The sequence below is a fragment of the Bombus bifarius genome, unplaced genomic scaffold (assembly GCF_011952205.1).
Source record: "Bombus bifarius isolate JDL3187 unplaced genomic scaffold, Bbif_JDL3187 scf7180000008039, whole genome shotgun sequence".
In the NCBI taxonomy this organism is placed as follows: domain Eukaryota; kingdom Metazoa; phylum Arthropoda; class Insecta; order Hymenoptera; family Apidae; genus Bombus; species Bombus bifarius.
In genome coordinates this window covers 282809-300588 of record NW_022884409.1, presented here as the reverse complement: position 1 = coordinate 300588, position 17780 = coordinate 282809, and the positions used below count along the sequence as shown (strand labels likewise).

The 17780-nt window shown below is 49.4% G+C and overlaps 1 protein-coding gene across 4 annotated transcripts in view; it reads right to left on the bottom strand.

The window, feature by feature from the left end:
• Positions 1-17780, bottom strand: part of LOC117207582 — a 229818-nt gene that overhangs the window by 44045 nt on the left and 167993 nt on the right. For all 4 annotated transcript variants that reach the window (XM_033447931.1, XM_033447929.1, XM_033447932.1 and 1 more), the window contains one exon: positions 12791-12968. In XM_033447931.1, the coding sequence (XP_033303822.1) occupies positions 12791-12952 (162 nt within the window). In that variant the 5' untranslated portion in view covers positions 12953-12968. The remainder of the gene's footprint in view (positions 1-12790; positions 12969-17780) is intronic.

Sequence of the window (17780 nt, the reverse complement as noted above, 5' to 3'; positions counted from 1 at the left end):
AACGAAATTACGGGAAACGCGGTTGCTGCCGTGCGTGGCTGGCTTTCTGTATCGGTAAGCTGTATAACGAGCGGTAAGTCTCTATTCACAGGTGCGTACCGGGAATCGAAGACAAATGAACCTTCTCCATGCAAAGTCTCTCTCCCTCTTCGCGTCCGTTTCTTCTCGTAGACTGTCGGAACGAGGTTACCGAGGGAGAGAAAGAACGGAGAGAGAGAGAGAGAGAGAGAGAGAGAGGGAGGGGAAGAAAGCCGAACAGTCTGTAAATTGAACGATGTTATTTGCCAGGAAATGGAAATCTTCGCGAAGATGCACGCTCCTGCAATCTCTCCTCTTTCTGTTAATTTCTCGTTTGTTGTAGACTCACGAAGTAGGAAAAAGAAGAAAGTCGGTGAAGCGGCGACTGGAAAGCCATAGTCTGTAGTCGATGAAAGCTCGGCGAAAGCGTTTAGCCAAACTCGCGTTCTCGAGTGGGGTGGAATATTCGTTCGCGAGATTCGAATATCCTTCTGGTGAAAAATAGAGCGCTTCGCCTTTCTCGGTCGCTTCTTTTCTCATCGATCTCGCGGCAACTCTTTCGTGTAATCCATTCGCCGGTTTTCAGGTTAACAGAAGGGAACGAGAAGGGAAAAAGGAGGAGGGGCGAGCGTGTTTTTACAGGCTTGTTCGGCTTCTTTGCGAAAGATCGACGCCCATCGATCCCTAGGAAAAGTTCCAATTTCCCTTTTATCGGGGATTCTGTTTCATTTCGGGCGTCGCACATAATATTCCCCCGAACCGCGGGATTAAACGGCGAAGCCGAGAATTTCCTTTCTTCGCCGTGACACCCTCGATCGTGATCGAAAAATGAATCCCACAATGGCGACACCTCGACTTCGTTACCCCTCCGACATATCAAACTATTCGAAAAAGCAATCTCCCGTGAAAATTACGCGTGGCTTCCAGGGAATTTTCATTTAATCTCGGGTATCGATTATTCGTTTCGCTAGCTGATCTCTCGTTCTAAGCCGTAAAATACATTCAGAAATTTCCCTTTGCCATCTTACAATCGAGTCGTAATTCATAATGATTTAAAATGTGTCAGTTTTATCGGGAAGACTCGCGCTGCTCACCGTGAACCGGCAGCATACGCGGCCATCATTTTCTCTCACCCTCTCCTTGTCTCGTCAGTCGGCCGCCGGGGTGGCCATTATTTAAATTTCGTCCCCGCTGATTCATCGTTTCAACGTCAATCTCTGCTAGCTCCGTTCACCATGGAAATTTATCTACCGCGGGACGAGAGAAAGAGGAAGAGGACGAGGACGAGAAGACGAGACTCGTCTCGTCATCCTCGGAAATCGATCCGATGGTTCGTTTCGAGAAGCTGCTCGTCCAGCAACGGAAGAACCAGAGCCACCCAAACTGTTTGCGCGCCATCCTTTCACAAAGGGGTTCGCGTGGTTTTAGCTTTGATCCCTGTGGACAATGTTACAAGCTTTCACGTTCGTTGCTCGCAACACGTAATTTTCTCCCACCTTGTGCCTTGCCAGGGCGAACCGTTCCTCGTAGACGGTAGACCCGCGATATCGCCGGATTCGTTTGCTTTCGAGCGCCGAAACGCTTAACCAGACGCGCTCTTTACACCGCTATCGATCCACTAACCCAGTAAACGGTGTATTACCTGTGTCAATATCAGTGAGAAGCTCTGCGGCTTACACAACCGGTTAACCAGTGGCTATTATTGATCTTAACAAGAATCCCGCGCGTTTGCTGATGCATATTGGATCGACGCGTGCACGCGACCGCGAATTCGCGATTTTCAGCTTTCAGAGGAAACGGCGAATTACCATCGATTCGAAGTCTATGGGACAGGGGAAACTAGAACGTTGGAATCTCGCGAGATCCAGAACGAACGACGCGATTTTCCGTTGGAAAGGGGCGGTCGCCGTGTCCAGCTCCAAGAAGAATCGAATATCGGATGAGAAATTCTTGTCGTCGACGGGATTAGAAAGTTTTTTGCTCGGCTGGAACGGGTAGGTGGGCGGCACCCGATAATGAAGTAATCCGAGGAAGGAAACGGTAGCTGTCGCTGCCGGATCCTCCTTTTTCACGAACGGCGACGATTCGAGGGGTGGACTCCGCGTCGTTCACGTCGAGGTTCGCCGTGTGTGACATTCGAGCAGCCGCCAAAGGGATCGTTAGGCCGACCAGGGACACGATTCTCATCGAATGTATACATTCACCCTTTAATCTAGCCCCGACAGACGATGTCGGTGTCTGAACCGGAACGGGGTGAAGCTATGGCTCCGCTGTTCCCCGCGTTTCACCCCTGCACCGCACATTTCGATTCTTTCTTTTCTCGTCGGATTGGCCGCGTTTAGCAAGATCATTGCCGACCAGTTCAAAGATAGGAGAAAAGGATTCTTTCTCCTATCCATCATATTCGAACATCAGCCTAGAAGGGCTCCCACTTTATCATCGTTAAAGCAAGAAAAGGAAGTTATCCATTCAAAGACACGGGCCGAAGAAATAGAAAAAAAAAAAGAAAAGAAAAATGTAGTTTGGAAGGGTCGATTTAAATTTATATAGCTGCGAAACAGAATCAACGATATCACCTGTGGTCCCGTTGTTGCCTCGAGTCATGAAGCTTCCCTCCGGAAAAGCCCGGAATAACCCAGCTTTTCGCTAATCGTAGCTCTTTGATACCCTTGCCCTGGGAAACGATCCCTTTTCAAGGAACTCTCGCTTTCCCCGGAGGAAACGCGTTCAGCCGAGAATGGATGACGCGGTCTCGTGCTCGCCGCGGCGGAACTCTCCATGGAGTTTCGAAGTAGCCTCGTTTACGGAGTTCGACGCGACATTAATTCCCGGGCAACCGCGGCCTTTTTCGCACTGAACCGCCGGAGAATCTGTGCCATGGTGACACGAAGGCCAAACCGCGAATGAAAACGGAGCGAGCGCGGTGAATATCAACGGTATTAAAGTTTAAGCCACCCTTTCGTTTGATGCTCGGCCGGCAGCCGCGAGATTAAAGCGCGAAACCGAGGCGGTCTGCAACGTGGCGAAATTGTGTTTCAAACAAAAAAGCTCGGGTCACGACTTTAACGAAGACCCGAGAAATGGGAACATCGCGGAGAGAAAATTGATCGCTGACTAATATATTCCACCCTCCTTTTTAACATCCGATAGAACCGTTCTCTCGTTAACTATCAGTTACTTAGTTAACGCTTACAACGTGTAAAATTCCAAAAATCTAGGAAAATTTATTGAAACATCTGTCATTGTTATTATTCCGATGGCAGTCGATTTAGATTTTAGCAGACTCGTCTGGAATGTCCTATCTAATTTATTTAATATTTTCGCAAGGAAGATTCGAAACGAAGCTCGATTGTATTAATCGTTCGACGTTGGAGAAACGTCGGTACGGTTACCGAGCAGCCCCTCGTTAGTCTCTGCCGCCTGTGACGAAGGAAGTTGGGCGTCGTTCGAGCGTGAACGGAACTTTCGAGGATTTCGAGGGACAAAGCTCCTCCTTATCCTCTTTTCGTCGTCGCCCTCGCCACTTGTTTTCGCCGATCGTCTCGTTTACCGCAACCTCTGGGAATTAGATATTAGCAGGGATAGAGAAGAGGCTGGCATATTCGATGGGACGCGTTCGTGCTTCCGGTCGGAAAATTAAACACGAACCTCGCTTGTGTGCGCGTCGAAACGATATTGTTCTACGCGGTGTTCTCTGCTATCGGCTAATGAAGGTATGGCCTTTCTTCGACCCTGTCACCGATGCTGATTTCGCGTCGTTCCGAATTTCATCGTCGCTTAAACGAAGGTTGAGAAGAATGTAACGAAGCTACCGTTCCTATTTCAACGACAAGAATGTTTCTTTTAGCCTAGATTTAACATTCCTGGGGGATATTTCGCATTTGGCTCGGTCGATCGTCACGCCCAAGAAATCCAAGTTTTCTAGAAATTTCTAGGGACAGAGAGGTAGCTCGTTAGTCATTAAAGTTCGCGCAAGTGTTCATTAAGAGTTAATGATGCCATTAGACGTAACCTAGGGCCAGGATCGTTAACGATGCGCTGTAAGTACCGCGGAACCAACCGAGTACAGTCGGCGTGGCGTTAAGCGTAATCAAAGTATTCCAATGCGGTTACTTTCACGAGAAAACGAGGTAATCGTTTTTCACCGACGACGATCCTTCCGGAAAGAAGTTGACTCTGGCGCGCTGCGAATGCTTTTATTTCTCGAGCATTCGGGAAAAAGAAGCGGACGACGTTCGCGCGACGCGATTACCATCGTCATTCTCCACGAGATTCAGGAGATTCCCAGAAACGTCGCCTCTTTTCTAGCCTCTTCTTCTTCTTCCCTTCGGAATGCGTTTCACTCCGTTTGGCACGTTTTGACGCGCGCCACGCTTCCGCGTTGCTCTCGTTTTGTCCGTTTTCTCCCGCATTTCCCCGCAAGCTGCGATTAAGAGACACGTGTCTAGACAACGAATGTCTTCCATTGCTTTTCTCAAACCTCTATTCTCATACAACTCATTCTTATTTACGTTATCCTACGTTACGTTACGTTATCGTTTTCGTTTCACGATTATCATTCCAATTAAGGATTTTATTCTTCTCTCATCCTCCTTCCTTCCGCTTGGACAAGATACTTCCTGGAAAATCTCACGTGCAATTCTCTTGCGTGATCTTATTGGCCTTTCATCCAATTTTACGTAATGGCTACCTTTCGCACTTTCGCCGATAAATAGCAGCGTGAATTTCACCATCGGACCCTGCAAACACTCGTAAACACGGGATGCGTATCAGCAAATCCTAACAAGCACAAGGGCAGAAGGAATCGGTTCGAAACACGAGGTTCCTTAGCACGCGAGCGATTTTAATGGACCGCAGAGCTTCGAAGGGTTGAAGCCCGCAAAATTTTTCCGCATGACCCGGTACGAAGCGACGACTAACGACGCCAGGGATGTGGATCCTGGGTGCAAAGGGTCGTTTGGTTCACGCGAACCGAGTCCATGTCGGTCGGTGGAGCGCACGGCTTAGCGGCTGCGGTTTCGCTACACCCTCGTTACGATCCCCGACCAGTCCTTGATTATTCCGGATACGCGTAAACACGGCTCGTCCCGCGAAACTGGAGAAACCGTAAACCTCGTCAACATTTGGACTGCCAGCGATCCGACGACGACGAACCCCCGTTAACGCCGGAATTCTCTCGCTGACCGCAAATTCTCTCGCCGCACACCCCGTTGCTTATTTTCCGCTGAATTATGGATACGCGAAACGAGTTCTCGAGGAAATTTCCACGTCGTCCAGAGGACGTGCGTTCAGTCGCGGGCAAATTGTTCGTGTAAAACGTGTAGGAGAAATTTTTCGTTCTGCATTTTATCGGACGGGCGAACGAAGCGGAAGCGCGGAACGAAAAGTGATTATTTTTCCCAAGGGTTGGTCGTGACCCGTGTTCGTTCACAAGGTCGAGAAAGTTTTCACGTGCTCGTTTCCACGGAAGCGTGCTGTGTAAACACGCCGCCAGGCGACGACAAGGAGTCGACGCAGGCCTGCACACTTTTCTCGTGTCTGGCGTCTTCTACGATTCCGTCTTGTTTCTTTGATCTAATTATAATCGACTGTTTGGTCCTTATTTGACATGGGAAAACCATGTCCTCTTCTTTTCCTGAAGCAACGAATGCGCAGGAACGTCACCCTGCCGGTCGTAGAGTAGCGCGGTACGCACGAGACCTTAAAGCGTGTAATTTATAAATCCCGTAGATACTCGACACGAGTTTAGAAGGATTTTACCTCATAGTCTATGCTACGTCGCTTATGGCGATAACTTCTCGTATCTATAGATTATCCGACAATCTAGTGGAAGTTTTACCACGGTGTTTTACTTCCATTACTACTCTTTAGCGTTAAATTGTGCTTCCAATGAACGAAGCTGAGCCCTCGCCATTTGCCTCTTATCTTAATGAAATCAAGAAAGTTATAGATGGTTCGAGCATTCGTGTGAAACACGATCTTTATTGTGAACCTCCGCGTTTCTATGCCTGGACTGGTAGAACCGTCGAGTTTAAAGCTATACACACAGTACACGCAACGAAAGAAATCTTTCTGAAACGACCAGCGTTTTAGACGCTTCCTTAGAATTTTCATTTCTTCCAACGAGAAATTTTCTTCGTATTCGAGTTCGCTTTTGTTTATATTTCTCATATTCCGAGAGTTAAATATCTCCTAAGCTCTTCTTCGAGTTCCATCGAGATTATCGCGTAACACTTTCCAGAGTCCCTTTACGAGAGTCATTGCCGCAGACTAAACAGTTCCGTAAGAAACGACCACTTGAACCGCATCTTCTTAAGTAGAATCTCCTTTATTCTGGAACCGAGACAAGCAAGTTCTATCATGCGGCGTTTATTCCGGCGAACTCACCGATCTTTCAAGACGATTCTATCTTGGTGGGAAAAGGGGGTGGTCGCTGTCGCGCTCGATTTATCGCGCCCTTTCAAGGACAAGGGAGCGATGTTATTACGCGGTCGGGACGGTTATTGGTGGCTTTTATGTCGAAGTAAAACCCGTGAACAGCGATGGAATCGGGCGGAACGCGGTTATTCGCGGATATAATAATGGGGCTAACGACGCGAGGCGATATCAGCCGCCGGGAAGAATCTCGGCTAAGGGCTCTCGTCGATCCCCTTCTTCGTCGCCTACGCCTAACGAAAGAATAAGAGGCTCGACACACAGCCTTACCATATATACCGCGTTAAACGTCCTCGACTTACCTCGAGTTCGCACGCTGAAATCGTATTTAGATAGCTCTACCAACATTAAGTTATCTCAAAATCGTTTATACCTATGGATTTCTATATTTCAAGGATATTAACGAGAAAGCTGTGACTGTAAAAAAGTTGTTTGTTCGATTGTTTAAAAAAAATTGTCACGATTGGTTTCGTCTCGTGCTGGGAAGGTTTATCGGTTCGTTAAGCGTGCCACGATCCTTGCGTGATTCCTACCTAGAGAAATCCCGGAAAGACCAGCTCCTATCGTCGAAAAACAGGTCTTCCCTTCCAACGAGTTAGACAAACAACAACAACGCTATCTAAACACGTTGTCGAGCCAGCTCTCCTGGTACATCTTCCTCGTCTCTCGACAGAAGATTAACTTGACGCGTGACGCTCACATTACAGCAACCTCTCGTCGGTTCTACCTCGATGTTTCTACGGTTCTACCGTGCAAACAGCCGCCCCGGGCTTCCGACGCTTCTTCACCCGCAACTACCGTTCACCTACTCTGCTCGAACGCTCCTCCGTTCGTACGTCTTATCGTTTGCAAAATCGATCGAAATTTCGAACGCGAAAACCGTCGAACGAGCAAGGAGACCGATAACGCGGTGGGCCGTGGCGGATTAATCGGCGATTTACGCGCAGTATGCAGCGACGTCGATGATTTACCGCGATTTTCCGGCCAAACTTAACGCGCTCGCGGGATACGCGTACGTGCGCGCGCATACCGGACGTTTCAACCGGTACTTTACGCGCTTACACGCTCGCTGATTACGTCACGCTCGATCGCAGCCCAAACGGACGCGATACTTGCCATTTAATATCGACTCTAATCCGAGATAACGAACACGTAGTTCGCGCCACGGGTATCTGCTCGCTTTCCGTTTAATAGCCATTTAATAACCAACTGGTTTACACGGGAGCCGGATTTATTGCGCCGAGATATTTCTTCAACTATCGCGTTTCTTCGCTTATCAAACCTTTTGCTCTGCTACGCGACGATCGGAGGATACTCGACGATAAAAATAAATGCTCGGTAGCAGGAGAAAAGTGACTTTTACGTTTGTCCAACGTGGCACAGCGGTCTATTTTCTTGCACGTTGTTCGTGTTTTTACTTCGTTTGACCATCAGACGTGGAAAAGCTTGCAGGATCGCGTGTTTCTCTTTGCGGAGGATTTAGTTGTGACATCTTGATGAGATACGTTCGTTATTCGCAGAAGAAGCGCAGAGGATGGCGGATGGATTGAAAAGCGGAGAGGAGTATGCTAAAGAAAATTCCTAGGTACAACGATATGCAGAGGCACACACGAAGCGGGAAAATATTACATGCGCCGCGGAACGAACAGGATAAATCGGTGCTTTGTATATACACTGGAACAAAGCGCGTAACTGTCTGCCCCGAGGTTTTATCCTCTGTGCGATGGAATCTTCGGACCAGAAGGGAGGACGACCGAAGACCTCTGTCGCGATCAAAGGATTTCGCTTCCTGCTTTACCGACTCCACTCTATCCCCAACGATATTGTGATTTTTCAATGGCCATGTTCATGAGCGTCTCACGTGCTCCAATTTGATCATCGTACAGCGAAACATCTGCTCTTAGACGGCTTCAGGATTTCCATATCATTCTGTAAATAAGAAGGTGAAACAGTCGTCCAAGTGGAGCGAATAAATTCGATAAATAATCGTGGAAATTAACATGGTAGAGCGTCGGTTATTGCAGTAGCGAAATCGGCCGGACCCCTGGCCACGAGTCCTCGAACAGACTGACAGGAAATCCGGACTATCGACGAAAGAGAAGAGGAAGAGACACAATCGGTTCGAGATAATCCGGACGAGGGTCCTCTGTCGATACCCAGGAGGAGAACGTCGACGTCTGGCATCGATTTGCTATCCGGACGCTCGAAATGACGATACGTTCCATCGAGCTTTGCCCGATAAACGAAACCAATTCCACTCGTGCTGTAATTAACCGTAGCTGCAGCAACGATACAGCGCCAGCCGGAGGATAGCCCACCTCCGCTGCCGCCGCCGCGAAATCGGCAATAACTACCCCTTTTCTTCCCATTTTCCAGGCTGGTTCACTTTTTAGTCCTCTCGGCGTGCTTAGCCGCCGCGCAAACTTCTGCCTAGGGGAACGCGGGCATTCTTCCCTCCCCCCCCCCCCTCTTCTCATCTTTCTTCGCGTCCTTTTTCTCGCTTTTCCGCCTCGCCACTGCCACGCTGTTCTTTGTCATCCCTTCGTCCCCCACCTATCGCCCCCAGCACACCGCCAGAAACAAAGCGGATTCCCAGGCGTAATAAAGAGACTCGGTCGATGCAAAAACGCCATCACCCAAGACTTTTTCCCTTTTCCACCCTCCCTGCTCCACCCCTTTCACCCTCCGCCCTCGATGTAACCGCTCCTCGATCGAAGGTTAGCCGAAAGGGAAGCGACCCCGATCTCGCCGCGACCTGCGGCTAGCAGTTTCTTCTCGTTTCCTTTCCTTGGTACAACGGCCGGCTCAACTTTCTCCGTTTGCGCGTCTCGAAGCCGCGCATCCTTAAACGCACTGCTGTTCGTAGCCAGACGGTGGCGGATGCGATCTCGCGCGACTCGTAACTGGTTGCACTATACCGCCGCATTGTACCGGAGAGTTAACGTAATTTTTCACAGTGGTTGATAAAGAGGCGAACGCTGGATAGCTGGTGGTTGCTCGCGTACAGAGAGCCGTCATTGCCACCATTGTCATCCTCGAACACGCGAAAGGAAGAAGATATTAATTCTGAAAATATTCGCTGGAAACTGTCGCTATATATACGTGGCGATAGAGCAGAAAAGCCTGACGGAGCCATCGATGAAAGATGGCGAAGAAACGCTCGGCTAAAAGCATGAAGCGAAGCGGCTTATTAAATATCGCGTAATAAACTCGAAACGATTTACAGGAGTTGTATTCGACAACTGCTTTTTAATTACTGTCATCCGGTTCTCGTCCTTCGTCTGTATCCCCATCTTTTCAATTCTCTTACGCTCTTTACGACGATTCCCTGCACGACGACTTCTTTCTCTCCTTTTCTCAAACGAAGCTTCTTCGAAGTTTCCCTTACAAGACGCATCCTTTGATATTAAGCGTAGGAAGATGTAATTTCGTTCGCGGGTATCAACCGGGGCAGGCAAGAATCGTCGAGAGGGAGAATCGTAATATGATTCTCGGAACAAATCGACGGATCGTTGGTAGCTAAAGACCGAGGACTGAAAAGGCAACGCCTCCCAGTGCACGCCCGCAGATCGAACGTCTTGGGAGGGGTTGGAACGCGCAGGGGAAGACAAAGACGGTGGCGAAACGAGAGACAAAGGGTTCTCGTCGTTCTAATTTCCAGGTCGCGTCATGGAAGCTGCAGGAGCTCGGTCAAGGAGCGTCGGAGGACAGACAAAATGTTTACTGCAATTTCGGTAGTTACTGCTGGCGCGAGAGGATGTGACGGGGGGATAGAGAGGAGCGAGAGAATTCAATTACGGACGCCCGATGCGTTTAACACCCCGTAAAGCCAGACGAGAGGTGGCAAAAACCAGAGCGGGGCTTTCCTTCGAAACTCGCGGGATTTGCATGTGCACTGTGAAACGTTGGCAACCCCCTGCCCCCAGTACAGCAGCGGATGTCTCGTTCGGCGCGAGGGCAACCGTAAGCTGGCGTAGCTTACCCGATGGTCGCCTACCTCGTGCCGCTAAATAATTATTTTAGATTAAACTCTCGCTCGCTGCAAGACACTGGCCCGATATTAAAGTGATTTAATAGAACGCGGCCGGCGCGAAATTAGAAATTATAAATGGCCGCTGTTCGCCGCTGTAAATAACGCGAATTTTACGGGCGAACCGATTCGCGATTAAAACGATCGTACCTCTCCGCCTTTCCCTGGTTCGTCACACCACCAGCGTCCTTCCTCTTCGTCCCGTGTCCCGTCCTCTGCTTCGCCGGTTTTTCCCTCTGGAAATTCCCGCGAGATTCCGCAGGCCGTTTAATCGAAACGAAATGGAAGATAAATCTCGAGGCACGGCGCGGCCGGCAGATCCTCCAATTACGCGTAATGATGTAAAATCGTCGGGCGATAATGGGTCCCCGAGTTCACGACGTTGCCGAGACACGTGTTCTCTATTAATAGGCCCGCGCCGTTTTTATCCGGCCAGCGCACCGGTCTTCGCCACGCGGCGAGGAAAAAAGTCGAGAGAGGAAGAGGATGGGGAAGACGATGAAAAAGAGGAGGCGCGGTGGCAGACCGATGGCGCCTGTCACGGGTAAATACAGTTTTTTAACGGGCCGCTAAAGACAATAACAGAAACAGCGCGTCGTTCTATCGTCCGTCCCTCTTTCGTTGGTGCACCGAGAGAGCAAACCGTGAGCTACCTCTCGATCCGGAGCAACAGACCGGACGAACAGCAGCCCGAACCGATTACTCTAACCAACTGGTCTCACTTTTAACATCCGTCCCGATGATCCTACTCTCCTTTCTCTACCCTTGATTCTCCTTTGCGTTCTCTTTTCCCAACGTTCCGTGTCGCCGGCCAGGCCGATTTGCTCGACGATAAAGCTTAACGAGCGAGAGCGACGCGTACACTAAGCTCCGTTAGAGTCTCTCGCATAAATGAAATTTTAGAGAACGTGTGCGGGGATTACGGGAGGTCGTAAAACTTGGGTATATTTTAATAACGAGTTACCTCGTTAAAAAGTATAGAGTTAGAGTCGGGAGAAATCGTTTAATTGGTAGGAACGAACCGCGGTCGGTATCACTCGTACGCTATCACGTACCGATTCTCCGATTTTCTTCAAGACGGAAGAATCCTTAGGAATGGTCGCGCCACGACGATAATAAAACGAGCGACGGGGATTAATCGAGCCGCTGGCCAAGATTTATTGCTGTGAAAGAGGAAAAATGAAGCCTTTTGGTGTCCACGGGATCCACGGAGAATTGTAAAGGCTGGTTGCGGCAAACTACGCGTCGCAACTTATTCGAAAGTTACCTGTACGGTGCACGGGTGGAGAATATTGGCCGAACTACTTTAATTGGAATTCTTTCCTCATCTTCCGAATCGTTTCCAACCGAACGGAAAGTTAGAACTGCTATACGTGTTCCCGGATCGCTGTTAATAGTTGCCTTTCTTATTTCAACGTTTAAACATCGTACAGTCGGAGTATGGTCGTTTTTCTCTTTTAAGAACTTCTATCGCCGAGAGCCGAATTCCAGAGGGATATTTTGTCAAGAGATGATTTCTCACGAGGAAGAAGTTACACGACGACGAACGAAGAAGAGAGGAGGACAGCGCGAGATCTCGTTTTTGTCCCCGCACGTTCCCGATTCAATTTGCTGGCGTCGGATAAGGAGTTCCGGAATTTATCCCGCCTTAAAATCCCGTCCTTTCGATATGAATCGAGCAACCGTGGCTCCATGCTCTTTCTTCCACCGGTTCTTTTCTGCCACCTGTTCCGCCATTTCGACCGCCCTATTCAGGAATTTCTATTCCACCGGACTCATCAAACTCCCGATTCCGGTGGCCGCCGGTTAGTTCCATCGACTTGGGTTATGGCTTTTCGAGGAGAAGATTACTTTGCCTTGCTCGCGTTTCACGGTTCACCGTTAGGATACAAAATGGAAGCTAAAATGGAATATTCGAGTAGATACTTTCGGATGCGTGGATTACGCCGGGGAGTACTTGATAGGTGACGGAGGTACGCCAACTTTCTCAAAGATGGATGACCGAAGCAAACCAACGTAAGACTTCAAGATCAAACAGGAGAGTTACGAATGCACGGCGCGGGTTGTATCAAGAATTAACGAACGTGGTGATGTGCCACGACGCGGCAGTTCCTTTACAGGTGCAAGTACGAAGTTGTACGAATCGTACGAAGTTCCGTAAGGAGCTCGATAAGAATCCTACATCGACGTTTTCGTACGATCGCTCGCCAATGATCGAACAATGGCTTTGGTCGATTGGAGAATTCGCGAGAATTCACGAAACGTTGTAGGAGTAACGGCAGGGATAATCGAAGGAATCGAACTTACCGGAATGGCGACGCAATCTTCGATCTCGGTGAGGGGCTCCTCCGAGCAAAAGGTGCCGTCGGTGAGGAAGGGTGGCCGAGGCGGTGGCGGCAACCGGAACTCGGGGGGTGGCCCGGGGCACTCAGGGCACTCCGTGCTCTCCAGCGTTTCCAGCTCCTCCATCCTCCACCTCAGCGTGCTGAAAACCACATGGAAAATCAACGCTCGATTAATCTTATTGACAGAACTATTAATCGGCACGTGGGAGAAGCTTTATCTCCTCCCCAAGGCTGCGCCGCCTCTCGTAATTTATTCTTCCTCTTTTCCTCTCGCGTGTAGGAGTAGCTTCCAACTAGCGCGGCATCGATCTTTTTTTTCACTTTTTTTCTCTCCTCCGAGCCCGAGTTGTTCGCGGGTCGAACGTTTTCCCCGGAACCCTGGAAACCGAGTTACCCTCGATGTTCCACCTGTCTACCCTTGGAATGCCGTGCAAAACGCCTGCACGGAAAACAATCTACGTGCGCTTCGCGGAAATCTCGTTATTCGGTGGAACAGCGATCGTACGTACGTGAACCGGACGTTCTTCTAACGAGAGACAAAGACGGAGAGCAAAGAACGGACGAAGAGGAAAAAAGAAAGCGTCGAAGAGAAGCTGCGGAACGGAAGGGACAGCGCTGGGCCGTCGGTCGGATAAACTCGTTAGCAACGGGTATCGTCGAGGGAAAACAGGCGGTGGCTACGGCGGTGGTCTAGGCGAAGCAAGGAGAACCGGAGCACGAGACTGGAGATTCCAGGCTTGAGAGAGAGAGAGAGAAAAAAAGAAAAGAGAAATGCCGGTTGACCGAGAAAGTTCGCGGCCGGGGGTTAAATTGATAACGGGCCAGGCTCCCAGCGGCGGCCGGAGAGTGGATTTCGCCGGCTAATTAAGAGATACGCGTCTGGTAGCCGGTTCTAATGGCCGCTGACCAGAGAATAGAGAGAGGGGAAACTCTTGACCGGTGCAACTCGTGCGCCAACAGGGTAAACGTGTTATTTTTTCTACGCACCGCATGCACAAACGCACACACGCGTCTATACAACCCCTCCCCATGGGGGAGGTATCTCGTTAGCATAGGAAGCACCTTTGGGTCAAGTCGTTCCAGCCGCTGCCGACTGGTTGTGGAACGGTCTCCATCTAGTCGGTATGCTAATACAGGGACTTAATTACAGTCTCATAATGAATCAGTCACGCCAGCGGTTCGTCTGCTCGCTACCTCCCATTCCTCCTCCCTCGTCCGGGCACACACGATTGTATTCTCTTGATTAATTGTTTCGGCCTCCCCGTAAGCACCGACGCCGCGACGTTCTAGCCGAGGATACACGGCGTATATCATCGAGACGGAATAGACGATCCGCCGATACGACGCCACCTCTATTCGTCATCCAACGCGTGATTTCGCTGATTGATTCCTCCCCTCATGCACTCTGACTTTCTTTAATCGACGTAGCGATACGCTGACGGTGAAAGCCTGCCGGAAACTCCGTGGGTGGGTGACACGACGCGGCAGTACTTTGTGCGATGAGTTTCGTATTTTTTAACACGCGCTAAGTCCAATGTAGCGAGGTTCTCCGTTTCTCGTATAATGAGACTGCTCTTGTTCAAGTGGACACCGGCTGCGGCGTAACTCTACGCTTCTCAAGCCGTTTGCGTATTCGAGGAACACTTGCCCGCTGGTAGCTCGTTCGAGTCGACAAGTGGAATGACTCACGAAAACGAGACGCAAAAAAATACTCCATTAGGGCTTGGCAAAACAGGGGACCTATTAACCTTCGTCCGTCATACTGCAAGTTTCGACTGACGATCGTTCGAACGTTTAACTCGATTCGTCGCCAGCTTAGGAAAACTGAAAAGGAAACATCCAGCAACCCTTTCCAAACAAACCCTCGGTAGGTTAGATGATTTGTACGAAAGCAAAGTTGGAGACAGCAGCGTGGAAACAGACCGAGGCTCCACGATGTCGTTGACATTCGCTTGGAAACGACTTTGCACGGAAGTTAGGGCTCGTTCGAAGGTGTAACCAGGAGAGCGAGAGAGACGAAAACGGCGGAAAGAAAAAGGCATCGATGATGAAGAGCGTGTCGGGCCAGTATTTTGCACGTGGCGTAGCTAGACCAGAGGCAAAAGAATGGGTAGAGAGAGGTGGATCGAATAGAGGGAAGTGGGGGCGAGCGCCGTGTCGGTGGATAAAGTCGAGGAAGCAAAAGAGGAACACGTCCGCGCTCAGTTTAATAAACGCAGCGTTCCTTCCGTTCCGTTTCTTGGCTCGGCCGATATTCCAGCTCGACGCTGGCGACGTTGGAACCCCACGGTGCGTCTCCGTTTCTCCAGCATTCACTTGCTCGCTCTCGACCTCCGTTCTCCTCTCATTCATATGCAGAGCAGAATGCGGACGAGCAGCCAAGCGAGCGCCGTGAAGCGCTCATCTCATTTCTGGCTCGGTTCCGCGTTCACCAAATCTCCAGTTCGCGTGATTTTTATTTAATTCTGCCCGATACAATCCCTTACGGCGTCGCCACGCTGCTTTTTCAGCGCCGCTTCTCGCCGTGCTACGGATCGCATTCTGTTCTCGCGTTTTCACGAGCGTCGAAACTCAACCGATGGAATCTCGACGTGAAAATACGATTACGCCGTACAATTTCGAATAATTTCGAATTCCTCCGTTGTATCCGCGCGAGGTTAAAATCGTGGTCGGCGAAATTTGCGCCACCGTAGATTGGAACAAAGAATACCTCGCGCAATTTGCCAAGAAACCGAACGTCGCGGGAGATGTAGTTTACCAGCGCCTGCACGACGAGCTTTTCGCGCAACGAAGGGTCTGCGGATCAAAATATACAAAAGCAAGATAGGGGAGTAGTGGCAGACGGGGAAATTGAATGGCGGAGACCGGCACAATACCGTCTCGCGGAGCCTATCGGTATTTTCCAGGCGAACAGGAAACCGCGTCTTCCGCGCGTTAAATATTCGTCGGCCGACGAAGCCCGATGGGATTGCGGCTTTTCGCAGATAGAAAAACACCGTCTGATATCCACCAGCGTAAAAGCCACCAAACACCCTTACCCTACCTTCTTTCCTGTCTCTGTATTCTAAGAAAAAAAAAAAAAAATATCTGATACCGAGTTTGATAAATTTAAGGACAAGTTACGAGCCGTAAAATGGAATTATCGAGAATTTGGCGTCCGAACGATGGAACCGCGGCAAAGAACAATATGTCATCCATTGTATTTCGAGGCAGAAGAGAAAGCATCGTTAACGGGGAAAAAAGCGAGGCTGAAGCAAAAATTTATTCGAGGGTTAATTGGAAGTGCGCCGCGCGATTTCGCGCGATAAATCTCGCCGGTCGCGTCTAGGAGCCACGAGGGACAACCTCTTTCTCAAAATAGTCTGGAACAACGACGCGTCCAAGGCTGGACTGGAGCCGGACCGCGGCTGAAAATTCGGCCGGGCCCTGGAATTAGAAATGATGCGCGAAAAACAGGAAAGTGGACGTCGGTCCTAATGAAATTGTGCGCTCGAGAGTGGCCGTTCCTGAAAAAAAGCGCACAGTCCGGCTCACGCTCGTTGTACCGACACCCGCTACGCTAATAAATACGAATAGAGCAGCGGCTAGCCTAGCCTGCGATGGCTAATTTTGACGGAGGGAAACGCGATTTGGAAGTATGGCGATGGCCAGTGAATAAATAATACCGATACATGTGCATAGTAGCAGGAACAGGCCAGAAGTAATTATCACGTTAATTAAGTGTCACTATAAACCGCTGCGTCGAAGCGATAAGAGGATTACGCGGTGAAAAAATTCGAAGCGGAACGATCGTTGAAAGCTAGTGGAGAAAGTTTCTGTAACTAGATTATGTTAGCGTATAAATTAGAATCTGGACAAAACCGCGTCGTTTGGAATTATACAACGTAACCAAACGATCTCGACCATCTCCCTCTTTTGCAAACAGAGATTTTTTAACGTCTTCGTGATGAAATGACGAGAATTGAGTGACTTTTGCTGGATGGTCTTGGCCATGGCCCAAAACGAGCACGTAAAACCGTGTCTTCGCGCCACTGACACGCGTGGTAATTTCATTATGAAAATCCGACGAACCTTACGCGTTGGTGAGCGACACGCAGGAAAATATATTCGCGGTGTGACGGGACTGAAACGGTAGCATGGAAAAAGAACGGTGGTCGCGATACGAAATAGCGGACATTCGGTGGGAAGGGGCGAGATTTCGTGAACCGCGTCGCGCGAAATTTCATAACGTTGCCGCCCTTGCACCGAAATTCACCACGTTCACCATTTTCCCGAAACGAATGTCGCCGTGACTCGTATTTATAGTCGACCGTGGCTTCGTTTAACGTACTTCGTTGGACAACGAACAGCTTTCATTTACGAAACGAATCGCCATCATCGATTAAACGCGAAGCATCTCGAAAGATTCAGAAAATCGATCGTTAAAATTCAACGACGAAACGGAGATTCGACTGGAAATTTGTAGAGAACATAAAGATGTTTGGCTCGTTCCGGTGATAATGAGTTCTAGCAATCGCTTAAATAACCAATTACTGTGAATCAAACGCAACCTTGCAACGTTGCGGAAATTGCGTTAATTTATTTTCGAGACTGTTAACTACCAAAATTTTCGTATAATCGTTTAAAAAAGAGGCTATGGAAAAGACAAATGCCTGCGCGTTCATTGATCCATAATTTAGCCTTTCGCGAACAAGTTTTGGTGGAAAAAGGAAGAAGGAAAGAAGCAGAGAGAGAGAGAGAGAGAGAGAGACGAGGTTTCCCCAGGGACGGCGAAAGTAGACGAGATTAATTTGGAACGTCTCGAGATTTTGACGCGCGATTCGACGCCAGAAACTTTGGGCGTTAATTATTATCGTTGCGCTCTCCGGCTCCGGTACGGTATTTCGTTTCATCGCTGCATCCATCGTTACCAGCGGAGAGAGCAGAGAACTTTGAAACATTTACGAGCAACG